Here is a 13003-nt window from a genome sequence, read left to right as displayed (position 1 = left end):
CTGTTTAGTTGAACTTAGTCCGTGACGTTTTTCCTTTGTTCTTGTTTTTTCTTGTTGCGTTACGTTTTGGTACATATACACGAAGTACAGTTTAGTCACATGTTTTTTGGACTGTAGCTACTAACACGTGTTCTTATCGACGAGCTCTTGCGGCTGCAAACTCTTCCTTTTTTTGTTTGGTTCGCACAAAATGTGAGTAGGATTTCGATTTAACACTTGTTTTTAGGTATTCATTTGTTTATTCGTCCTTTTGTTTGTTTTCTTTCCCAGTTTTTCACCGTTAGGTAACCGATTTCTCGTGACATGTTCATACTATCAATTGTGATGGTCGAAAATTAAAGGAATATTACGGATAACGCGTCGAAGTTTTGTGCTATCCCCAACATAGTGAAAAAATTTTCTGTCCTACCAAGAGTAATTCGTTGAAGACAGTCCCTCTACCCGAATTTATTGAGGAATGATCGCTTCGAGTGCAATTGATGGTATAGGTGGAGTGGATCACAGGATTGTGGATCGAGGAATAGACCAAGTTGATTCAGGTTTGGAGATAAATCAAATGGACCCTGGAATGAGCCTGTCGGTTAAAGCCAACCAAGATTTTCCCCTGGACATTGGAGTCACAGCCTTTTCACCGCCGTCTGCTGATCTTAATCCACCATCAGCACTAGAAGCATTTGGATACTCGCTACGCCAGGATCCCCTGCCAAATACACAAATCGATTTCAGTGAAGTTTTGCGGCAAAAGGGTATAAGTGAACAACACCGACTGGCGAACTCGTGGAACAAAGTTGCTAGATACGTCGCTGCCGAAACGCAACAACTGCGTACTTGTCTTTACACAAATTGGGACCCCTCATCCGCCCAGAAAATGGTAGAGAGTTTAACCCTTGCCTGGAATTCCTTCGAAGCTATTCATGCAAAGTACGTTCCAGGAATTAATGAAAGGAAACGTCTTCACGAAGTAGGAGCAAGATTCGAGTTTCTCAAAGAAACAATGACAATGCTGATCGAAGAATGTGAAAAGAAAATGCAGTCAGATCGAGAAACACAAAGGCACGAAGATGAAATCTCTATAAGGAGTGGAAAAACACACCGGAGTTCTGTGTCTTCAAAGGCCTCTTCATCATCTAGAAAGGAAAAGTTACGTACAGCTCTGTTAGCCAAGAAGAAGCTGGAGCTCGCAAAGCGAAGAGCTGAAGAGGAGGCCGAGTTAGCCAGACAAAATGCAAAAACTGAACTGAGGCGTTTAGAGGATGAGGCAACATTAGCCGAGCTAGATTGGAAAATCGAAAGGGATTACGATGAAGGAACTGGTCTACTGGGCGCAAATAATGAGGTTCCTCAAAATTGTGGGACTGATAAGCTTCCATTCCAACACAGCCGTAAACCTGCTCTTGAAGAGTCGGAGCCAAGTAGACTGGACATCTCTAAGAGGCCATGTAAGACAATGCCAGATGTTGCACCAGTAGATTACTCCACCCCCTTCGACAAGGCCCCCATGCGCGAAAATAAGGAAGACCGGCTACCAGTTACCAACTCCCGTCTCTCTTGCCATGAAGACCTAAACTCCTTTGAGTGCAAGCCTAAGGCTGTTCCAGTCACTAAAGAAGAGGAGAATACCCCTAAAGATCATGTAGCAGCTATGTGGAAGGTGCAACTCCTAAATGGTATTGTCCCGACTCAATTTGGTGGTAATCCAGCTGAATTTCCCTTCTTTAGGGAGCAGACCCGCACACATCTTGAAAGTGAGCTGCTGAATGACGCCCAAAGAGTTGAGTACTTACCGAAATTCTTGAAAGGTGAAGCGCTCAAAGTAATCCAAAGAAACCGAGGCTGCTCCTATGATGATCTCATGAAGACTTTAGAGGAGCGTTTTGGTCAACCCATCCAGGTGTCTCAGGCCTGCATTGAGGACCTCGTTTCTGGCCCTAGGCTCACCTATGGTGACAGTGTGAGTCTGCAAAACTTTGCTGAGGAGTTGAACACCGCATCAAAAATCCTGAGGGGTGATGTTGAGCGAGAAGCTAGTGCAGCTACTAATCTGAGAAGGATTGTAAACAGACTCCCAAATGACCTGATCACAAAATGGCAGACGCAAAACTATGAGATAGTCAGCAGAGGTAGAACTGCCCGATTGCAGGACATCGCAGACTTCGTCAAAAGGCAGGCCTCAATCCGAAACGACCCGGTATTTGGATCCCAGCGGCAAAGACGAGAAAACAAAGAGGAAAACAGGAATGCCCCGAGGAGCAAAGGGGCACTACTCCTGCCTGCAAAGAATACCACGATCTCATCCACACAAGTCGAGAATCAATTCAGAAAAAAACCCTTAGCCACCTGCTCCATCTGTAAGTCTGGATCTCATCGTTTGCAGCACTGCCCGATCATTTCGCAGTGCGATCGCGTGGCTGTGAGGCGTCAGTACGCAGCATCGTATGAATTTTGCTTTAATTGCGGCTCTCCCAAACCTAATCACAGCGGTTCCGCCTGCCCAGAGCCCCCAGCTTGTACCAAGTGCACTGGTCATCATCTAACATTACTGCATAAGGAGAATGACAGTGGCCGTCGCTTCAGGACAAGAGATCAGAAAGGAGATGTTGCGAATAATAATGCCAACCAACAAGTGCCTCCTGCTGCTACACCTCCCCTACAACCACAGGGTTCAAGACGAGAAATAGAACCTCCAGCGGGCAACAAACATCAGTCCTCAGTAAGTTCAAATGGCATAAGCACCGAAAGGGCTCAAGTCTTGCTAAACGTGTTGCCAGTAACTGTCACCACAGAGAATGGTGCTTCCCTTTCTACCTATGCGTTTTTGGACAACGGCTGTACTGACACTCTCATTGATAGTGAACTTGCTGATCAGCTTAATCTGGAAGGACCTTTAGAACAAATTAGTATCAAGACGATAAGGAACAAAGAGGAACTGATAGAAAGTAAATGTGTGTCATTCACCCTAAGTCCTGTGGAAGGGTGTGGCCGTGATATAGATGTCAATGAAGCCTATGTCCTCCCAGATCTCAATCAGTCGGAACAAATTTTGCCAGAGAAAGTGGATTTTAAGGACTATCCCCACTTGCAAGATCTGACCTTTCCAGAGGTTGACATGAAACGAGTATCAATAATTGTGGGCAACAATGTACCCGCAGCACACTTGCAAAATGAAGTCAGGTTCCCACCAGACGAAAATGGCCTCCATGGTTATCGATCTCCACTCGGTTGGAGTATCGCAGGGCCCCTAAACAGTAGCCGGAGAAAGCAAGCGTCTGTTAACTTTCTGTCAGTCGGCACTCAGCATGAAGACCCAATTGAACGTTTCTGGAAGATCGAAGACTACGGAGCAACGAGGACAGGCGACAAACCACTGTCTATTGAAGATAAGCGAGCTTTGAAGATTCTAGAGGACACCACCACATTTGTAAATGGGCATTACGAAGTTGGCCTTTTGTGGAGGGAAGATGAGCCATGGCTGCCAAACAACTACACCCTAGCCAAAAGGAGACTGGAACTCCTTCGGCGACGCCTAACAAAACCTGAAAATCGGGAGCTTGCTGCCAAGTACCGCGAGGTCATGAATGAGTATATCTCAAAAGGCTACGCCCGAAAACTATCTCGTGAACAAGCAGCTATGGAGACTTCATACACCTGGTACCTGCCTCACCACCCAGTAATCAATCTCAACAAACCTGGAAAGCTTCGCATCGTTTTCGATGCCGCAGCCGAGTTTCAGGGCACATCCCTAAACAAGAAGCTCATCCAAGGCCCAGACATGACCAACAGCCTCATTGGAGTGCTGCTGCGCTTTCGGCAAGGAAAGGTTGGGCTGGCCGCTGATGTGGAAGCTATGTTCCACCAAGTAAGGGTGCGAAAACAAGACCAAGATGCTCTACGTTTCTTATGGTGGACTGATGATTACGGACAGCCCCCAGACGTCTATGTCATGGAAGTGCACATATTCGGTGCTACTTCCTCTCCTTGCGTTGCAAACTCTGTCTTGAGGAGAACAGCTGGTGACAATGCTGAAAGGTTTGAGAAGGGAGTCACTGCCATTGTTGAGAAGAATTTTTATGTCGATGATGCCTTACCGTCATTCAAAGACGAGAACTTGGCAGCCAGAGCAGCATCCAGCTTGGCAGAAATGTTAGGAAGTGGTGGATTTCGCCTGACAAAGTTCATGTCAAATAGCAAAGACACTTTGTCCAAAATACCTGCTGAAAGAAGAGCCAAACCAGAACTGAATCTTGACCTGGATGAATTACCAGTGGAAAGAGCCCTTGGAGTACGTTGGTTTGTTGAGACAGATCAGCTAGGCTTTGAAATTAAAACTGTAACTCGCCCCGATACAAAGCGTGGGATCCTATCCACCGTCTGTTCTCTGTATGACCCCCTTGGCTTTGCTGCACCTGTAGCCCTCACGGCAAGAGCGCTGATACAAGATGTATGGAAGGCTAAGCTAGATTGGGATCAACCACTTAATGAACACTTCGTAAGTAGATGGAGATCTTGGACGACACAGCTGCAGTCCTTGTCAGAATTGCGCATCCCGCGTTGTTACTTTCCCCCCAGATTTGATGCGCTGAGGTGTAAACTACAGCTACACATCTTCTCCGATGCTTCGGAAGTTGGGTATGGAGCAGCTGCATACTTGAGAATTCAGGATCCTGACGGCCCCGTCCACTGTTCATTCGTGATGGGCAAGGCAAGAAATGCTCCCATTAAGTTCACGAGCATCCCAAGACTTGAACTACAAGCAGCTGTCCTGGCTACACGCCTAAATAAGATGCTGAGAGAAGAGTTAGATTTGTGCATTCGAGAAACCAAGTACTGGACCGACAGTGAAATAGTGCTCCACTACTTAAGAAATGAGAAGCGCCGATTCCAAACCTATGTCGCCAATCGCGTAGAAGAAATCAGAGGAAACTCAAAACCCGATGACTGGAATCATGTACCGGGTACCTTAAATCCAGCTGATGATGTCTCACGTGGGCTGAACCCCTCACAGCTGAGCTCAAATCACCGTTGGTTACGAGGGCCGGAATTCCTCTGGCAGCCAGAATCTGTCTGGCCCAATGCAGAGCTTAAGGAGGTTCCAGATGAAGTATTGGAGCTGAAAAAGGTCACCCACGCTAACCTTACCGACATAAGCACCGATCTCCGTACCAAACAACCAGAACCGCTTTCTGAGAACTCTTCAGCTGTTATATCCCAGTGTATCATCCATCGGATTCTAAGTGGCTGCTCCGATTGGAATCGACTCAGACGTCAAGTGGCTTGGCTTATTCGCTTCATTCACTTCCTTTGCAATCGGGAGACTGTTCAGAAGGGCCACCTTGCCTTAGAGGACTACAATGCTGCTGCCGTAGTCATCGTAAGACTTGTCCAACGTTCAGCCTATTCCCAAGAAGTTAAAGACCTGAAGGCCAGAGGTGAAGTTAAGTCATCCAGTAACATTGTCAGCCTGAACCCAGTGCTTGATGACCGCGGTATTCTGAGAGTCAAAGGGCGCGTGACATCACCGCCAGTCGCTGACGCTGCTAGGAACCAGGTGATTCTGCCACGAAATCACCCAGTAACCGCCATGATTGTCCGCCATATCCACGAATCGATCGGCCACCTTGGCCGCGAGCACCTGATAGCAAAGGTACGCGAGAAGTATTGGATCCCTCAGGTTAGAGTTTTGGCTCGATCCATCCTCGCACGATGTATCCTGTGCAAGAGGTTAAAAGCGAAGCCGATGACTCAGCAAATGGCTCCTCTCCCGAAAAGTCGTATGATGGCCTATCAACCTCCATTTTCGTACTCAGGCATGGACCTATTTGGACCCCTATATGTAAAGCACGGAAGAGGAACAGCTAAACGCTGGTGCTGTCTGTTTACCTGCTTAAATACTCGTGCGGTCCACCTTGAATTGGTTCAGTCGATGAGTACGGACGACTTCCTACTGTGTCTACGAAGATTCATAAATCGTCGCGGTGAAGTGCTTGAACTAAGATGCGACCGAGGCTCAAATTTCGTCGGAGCTGAAAGGGAACTCAGAGAAGCGCTTAAGTCATGGAACCAACAACAGATTGATCGGGAATTGCTGCAGAGAGGTTGCAAATGGGTCTTTCAGCCCCCTACCGCTTCTAGCATGTCGGGGATCTGGGAGCGGATGGTGCGCAGTACCAAGACCGTTCTAAAGGCAATAGTCGGGACTCAAGTAGTGACAGAACCAGTTCTTGAAACTCTCTTCACGGAAGTCGAACGAGTGCTGAATGGCCGAGCACTCACTGCCAACTCAGATGACCCAAACGACTTGCAGCCGCTCACTCCTGCGCATTTTCTGATGCAAAGAAAGTCCATCTGCCTACCTCCAGGCGTGTTCGAAAAGGCTGATAACTACCGGAGGAAATGGAAGCAAGTCCAATTCCTAGCAGACCTGTTTTGGAAGCGATGGCTACGGGAATACCTGCCAACCCTGCAAATTCGAGGAAAATGGCGCAAAGCCCTGCCCAATTTAAAACCAAATGCTCTGGTCTTACTGATTGATGAAAACGCACCAAGAGGGCATTGGAGTCTTGGACGGGTCTTGGAGACCTACCCTGGGACTGATGGAATGGTACGCACAGCGAAAGTCAAATCGAAAGACTCCGTGTTCATACGCCCGATTCAGAAGCTGTGCCTACTGGAAAATGATTTTGAGAAGACCTAAACTTGAGCTGAACCAGGAGTTTTGGGCGATCGTCCAACCGAATCGTCCCAAGGCGGGCGGAATGTTTAGTTGAACTTAGTCCGTGACGTTTTTCCTTTGTTCTTGTTTTTTCTTGTTGCGTTACGTTTTGGTACATATACACGAAGTACAGTTTAGTCACATGTTTTTTGGACTGTAGCTACTAACACGTGTTCTTATCGACGAGCTCTTGCGGCTGCAAACTCTTCCTTTTTTTGTTTGGTTCGCACAAAATGTGAGTAGGATTTCGATTTAACACTTGTTTTTAGGTATTCATTTGTTTATTCGTCCTTTTGTTTGTTTTCTTTCCCAGTTTTTCACCGTTAGGTAACCGATTTCTCGTGACATGTTCATACTATCAATTGTGATGGTCGAAAATTAAAGGAATATTACGGATAACGCGTCGAAGTTTTGTGCTATCCCCAACACATGCAACATGCATCTTTGTTATCTTATCAAAAGACACCTGTAGTATTACATCTGATTTTCAATATTTTGTTTGATTGTAGCCCCCCCACAAACTTTGTTGTCTCCCCAAGTACACTTTCTGACTGGAATGTTCTCTTAGGTGAAGCAGACAAACTAATTTTACGCAAGTGCTTCTCAAACTCCAAGTATGATTTTCATCTCTGGAGCGATGACTCCCACAAAGGAGGAGAAGAGAGGCACATAGTGAGTGTTCACACCTGGTGCCCTAGAGAGAGCAAGCCCCGAGCTTATGTCCTAGCAAACAGCCTTACAGCAAGTGGGTCTGGAAAACACCAGTCTGATGTGGATTATCATGTTGTGAAAAATGAATATGACATCACCAATGTTTCGGGGTTGGTTGGGGACAATGCCTCTACCCAAAAGGGAAAAGTAAATGGTCTCTTAGCAAACAACACCAAAATTTTTGGAAAAGAAATGTTCTTTGTAGGATGCTACCCACATGTACTAAACATCATGCTGAGAAGAATGTGCCAGGCTGGGTTTGGAGCAAAGGGTGACATGAGTAACCCCATGTTTTACAATTGCTATATAAAATATCTTGGCTCCATCATGAGCGTCCAAGCCAATACAAAGTTATGTATGTTTCTCTAGGTATTCTTAGTAAAGAGCCACCCCTTCCTGAGACATTCAGTGACACAAGGTGGACATATTATCATGAGACTCTCCAGTGGTATCTTAAGTATGGAAAAGCTTGTCTACAGCTTGCTGAGCATCTCCTTCAAAGATTGCCAAAATCAGACAGCCACCACACTATTTGGCAAGATGTCATTAAGATGAGCTCAATTCCTATGATTCAAGTTGAAATCAAGTTCTTGTTTGAATTCCTTGACAAGTTTATCATTCCATCTCTGAACACATCCCAAGCTAGTGATGCAGAACTTGCTTTTTTCAGTGGTTACCTTGCACAGTTATGGCCAGCAACTGTTTTGAAGCACCATGAAACTTTAAGTGAAATGTCGAAGTCTCCATCAGAACATTTTCCTGTAACATCGCAACAGGTAAAGATGTCATTGAAAGACCCAGCAGCTATTGACCATTTTCACAAACAAGTGCAGAGGCCAATGTTACAAGAAGCACTTAAAGTAATCAAAGATCATGGAGCAGAGTGGTTAACTTTTCCTAAGTTGTTTGGAATGGGAGCTGATCAGAGATACCAAAGTCATTTCTGGCATTCGGTTTTAAAGCTTCTTAGAGTTCCAGTCAGATCTGAAAATCAAAAAGAAAAGTCAGTGAACATTCCCTTTCACGTTCATGGACAGAACATTCTCACATTGGTCTCTAATGACAGAGTTGGAACCCCAATTGTTATGTGAGATCAAAGAATTGGCCTTATCACAACAGAACTCACTCATAAGTAAAGAAGCCACTCCAAACCTGTTTGAGTTCTATGCCAAGCACATTTTCAGTCTTCCAGTTAACAATGTTCTTGCAGAAAGACAGTTCAACCTTTCACAACTATATCTTAATGATAACATGTCAGAGTTATCAAAACAGGCTTCAATCACATTTGTTGAGAACATTCTGCACAGTGGAAAAACCAACACCAGGACCGCAGAAGCCGCACGTGAAGTTCATGAAGAAAGAATGAAAGAATATGCCCAAATGCTCACCACAGACCTTTTGCAAGAGGCAAGAAAGAACTTAAACAAGATTGGAGAAAACAGCACACATGGGCCACTTACAGCAAAGGAAGTTTACCCTAAAGCTTGGATAGAAAAGAAAGTAAACAATGACTTACCGGATATGATTCAGTCACTAAAAGCTGATGGTCGCAAACTTAAACTTCACTGGAAAGCTTCTGCCAAGGGAACATCTGCACTGGAGGGACAAAGGTCATTCAGCCCAACAGTAATTGAGGGAGTTACCAGTACACCTGCTGGACAAGTTCCAAGACTCATGCAGCTAGCAGCGCTAAAGGTGTGGAACTATGGGAAGGAGTTACCAATTTATGATCTACCAAGAGAATGCCAGTTGTGTTTACAAAACCTTCCAAATGTCTTCCCACCTCCAACTACTTGTCTTTCCAGGTCCCACATGACTGTACATATTACACCATTGCCTACACATGAAGAATAAAGTAGTCATGGGGGTGGCTCAGTAATTTTTAAACATTTTAGATTTTTACATAAGAACTGATTTCACTGACCTACACTGCATGAAGTAAATGTATCTCAACATGAATGCATTTTTACACACAGAGACACATCTAAAAAATAATAAATGTTTCAATGCAACTTGTTAGAACTAACCTGATAAAAGCATGTGGTATATGCCACGTTAGTTAAGTGAACAGAGCTCAATATCAGTTTTAGTGGATGTAGCATGTTAGCTTTGCAATATTGTAACTGGTTTTGCAGGGTATAAGTAAAGTGCATGGAGCCAAAGCTGAGACATGCATGTATTTAATCATGTTGTATTGGATCGTGAATTAAATGAATTGAACATTACATTCAAAATGAACAGTTGGTAAATGAAGCTGTAATATATCTGATTTTAAATTGTTATGCATAACTGTAGCTTAGTAGAATATTAAACAAACATTGAAATGCTGTCACTTCACTACAGCAGTTTAAGACCATAATAAATGTAATATTTAACTACGTGTAGATTATATCATTATAATGTTGCACATGTATAATTAAACATATCATTAGCAGTAGGTAACTTTTAATGTGATAAGCACATGACTTGTGTATAGGTGTTCTTGTACATTAAGTGAATCATTTTGTACAGGAAGGGAAAAGCTAAGTGATGCAGCCAATGTTATGTTACATACAGTTAGTGTACAATGCATAACAGTAATAAATTAGATTTAAACACTGGAACTGTTAAAAATGTGCCAAGTTCATTATCCTGTCTTTCCTTATTCCGTGTAAAAGATAAGTAGTACAAATCTGACCCGTAATGAATCCTCTCTCCCCTTAAACGTTTTTCTTCCCCTATTAAATATCTACAACGATGGAATTTTTTTTCACATACAGGCAACTTGTCATAGCCTCTAAATCTGGACCAACACAAATATGAATATGCAGTGTGGTCGAAAAAGAATCAGTGTATTGGTCGATCCTCCACATTCAAAGCGCCCAAAAGAAATAGGCATTGATTTAACAATCGATATCAGTCAAACATCATCAATAGTACCAAGGAGTACCCGAGAAGTGATTGATAATTAACTGCTCTTGGTTCCTGTTGACGAATAAACCGGAGTTCACTCTCGATCTCGGGTGGGCGATATTGAATGTAAGCTAATCGACCTATTACCACCAACACCCCCAAGATAGGGTCAAGATAACCCAGTTTATAATCTTACCTCGAGCATCGTGCGCTTGTTTACTCAGTCGATAAATTTCATTCCTCCATTACATCTCGAGCGCGCGTTAAAAATATGAAAATAACTTGAATACGAACAACAGTGGACTCCAAACCTCAATTTGCCTTGAAACTACGATGCCAATTCTTGAACTTGTCCGTTTCGAAATTCCAAATAATAAACACCACGCGCAATGAATGACAAAACAGTACGAAAAAATACCATTTCTGCCACTAAGTCGATGAAAAGAAAAAAAAATAAAACGGTAGAATCCTTAACTCCGTTGCAGTCTTCGCGGTTTAAGTATTAAACTACCAGAGACTTTGTGTTTTGATAAGATATTCAACGGTAAAGTTTTAAAAGCGTAGAATTAAGGGAGAAGTAAACACAACAAGGGACGTCATCTGCGCATGTCTGAAATTTTCCTTAACTCATGTGCGTACGCTGTTCCGTGGGCCTAAATTTGTACGGGGTGGGGGGAGGGGGTGAGAAGCAACGGTCAAGAAAAATGCGATGGAGAGGGGCTGGGGCAATGAGTGTTACGCCTTTCTCCATCCCCTGGGTCGTACTTTCCGTTTCAGATCTTATTGCCAATTTGTTCAATTGTGTCGATGATAGGCAGAACTTCAGCGCAGTTCCGTATTTGGTCATTATGCATACAGTTCTTAGAACTTCATCGAAAGAACTGTGTTCCGTTAATTTGCGTTGTTTCTTTGTTGCGATGATGTTTTCATCGGGTTCAGTGTACTCATCTTTGGGTAACGCAGACATTTCCAAAATGATTTGCCATTTGATATCTATCTTTGTATGGATTTCACTCGTGCCTCAACTTGCAGGTAACGTCTCGTAACGGTAACATATCGACCACTGTGATTGTTTACGCTCTTCCTCCATACTGGACCCGAGTTATCTTACAGTGTAGTCTAAAATATGATCAGGAAATTTGTCAATATGACTTTCCCCATAGTCTGTTATGCATAAACTTCTCGGATTAGAGAAAACAGTAGCGAAAACAGTGGCAGAAACAATGGATTACTTTTGCGACTGTGGCTTTGTTTTAGAATGATATAGGGTTACACTGTACTGAAATGACTCTTAAAAGCATTTTAATGGCACTTAAAGTGCCATTTTTTGGCTAGACCACCCATGTGGACGGCGATCGATCGGAAGAAGAAATTTCACAGATTTCGTCGAGCGCGTTACGGCTACAATAATATAGCTGGCCGAATTCTCTCTTGCTACAAGTTACAATTGCATTCAGTTAGCAACACTGTTACGTATCTCAACTTGTTTGTGTGTCCTTTTAAGCTACGCAGTATGTCTGAAATGACCAGAGTGCCCGATTTTATTCCTTAACTTTTGATCTTCTCCACGCTGCGTGGTTCATGACCTGATTCAACGAGAATTATTGAGGAGGTGCTTTCGGATTACCATGGGCGTGCTTTTTTAGCCCGATTTACGCCTACATTGTGAGAATTCTTTCTCACAAACTAGTCAATTTTTTCCATTGATATTTAAATTAAGGCCGAGTTGAATGCATCTTGTTAGCGCGTTCGACTAAACCTGTGAAATTTACTCTTCCGATCGCTTTCCACACGAAGCTCTGACGAAGGGCTAACGCTCGAAACGTCAGTTTTTTATGACTTTAGCCAAAAATCAATTTTGGCACGTGGGGACGCAAAAAAAGAGAATCGGGGAACAACCCAAATATTTTTGAAACATTTATCTTAAAGCCTTTCATGGGCAAAAAATAAAAGAAAACCCTTTTTAAACGGGAAGTTGAGAGGACCTATCTCGGCAAGAGCGGCAATTAAAAGGTGTTGATGCGGAGATATTTGAATTACTCCTTCAGAATGTGGAGGTGTCACATGGTATGAACCTTCTCAGGCGAGGACAACACGGAATCCAAATGAAATACTTCCCCCAACCATTGTTAGGGTTTATGAAGGATATTCTGTTACACTGGACTGGAACTACAATCTGACATCAGGTTTATTTGGAGCTGTTTTAAAACTCAATGGTGCTGGTATAGTCAACATTCAATCAAATGGAAAAGCTGGTGCTGTTAATGAAAATTTTAAGGGGCGGTTCAACATAATCTCAACTCCAGGCAGAGTTTCTCTGATTATCTCCCAAGTGACTGCTGCTGACGATAAGGCTAATGGAGAATTTAGTTGTGAGTTAGTTGATTCCAATGCTGACACTTGGAAACGAGCAATTCAGGTGCAAGTCTTAGGTAAGATTGACAGTGTTTCTAATTTTTAGAGATCCACACCAAACCCATAATACATTGACACCAAGTACTATCCTCAGGATCTTGGACTTGTATTTCAGGATATCTCATCGAAAGATTGTGTTTTACACAAATTTATTCCCCAGCTAGAGCCTCGACGTTTTTCCCAGTGTTTTAACACTGAAAACTATTTTTCAGTTTGAGACCTACTTTTCCTTTGCCCGCGCCAGGACCGTAAGTAATTACGCAACTTTTAGTCTCG

The 13003-nt window shown here is 43.6% G+C and overlaps 1 protein-coding gene and 1 pseudogene across 2 annotated transcripts; both read left to right on the top strand.

Annotated features, from left to right (window-relative positions):
- Window positions 1–2: 2 nt before the first annotated feature.
- On the top strand, window positions 3–7108 carry LOC148726742 (uncharacterized). Of its 2 annotated transcripts, none has more exons than XR_015989570.1 (2): window positions 3–6944; window positions 7023–7108. XR_015989570.1 is itself a non-coding variant. In XM_088727601.1 (2 exons), the coding sequence occupies exon 2, from the start codon at window positions 458–460 to the stop codon at window positions 6689–6691; it is 6234 nt and encodes a 2077-aa protein (XP_088583727.1). In that variant the 5' UTR covers window positions 3–192; window positions 271–457; the 3' UTR covers window positions 6692–7108. The 2 variants fall into 2 exon arrangements, 1 of the variants encoding a protein (XP_088583727.1); XM_088727601.1 differs by having other exon boundaries at window positions 3–192; window positions 271–7108.
- Window positions 7109–7138: 30 nt separating this feature from the next.
- LOC148726741 (uncharacterized) lies at window positions 7139–12773 on the top strand (annotated as a pseudogene).
- Window positions 12774–13003: the final 230 nt, after the last annotated feature.

The sequence above is a fragment of the Stylophora pistillata genome, chromosome 7, assembly GCF_964205215.1.
Source record: "Stylophora pistillata chromosome 7, jaStyPist1.2, whole genome shotgun sequence".
In the NCBI taxonomy this organism is placed as follows: Eukaryota; Metazoa; Cnidaria; class Anthozoa; order Scleractinia; family Pocilloporidae; genus Stylophora; species Stylophora pistillata.
This window is presented reverse-complemented; position numbering and strand designations above follow the sequence as displayed.

What these genes read in the sequence shown, in the direction of transcription:
- LOC148726742 (XM_088727601.1), top strand. Translation starts at nt 458, where the DNA reads ATGATCGCTTCGAGTGCAATTGATGGTATAGGTGGAGTGGATCACAGG.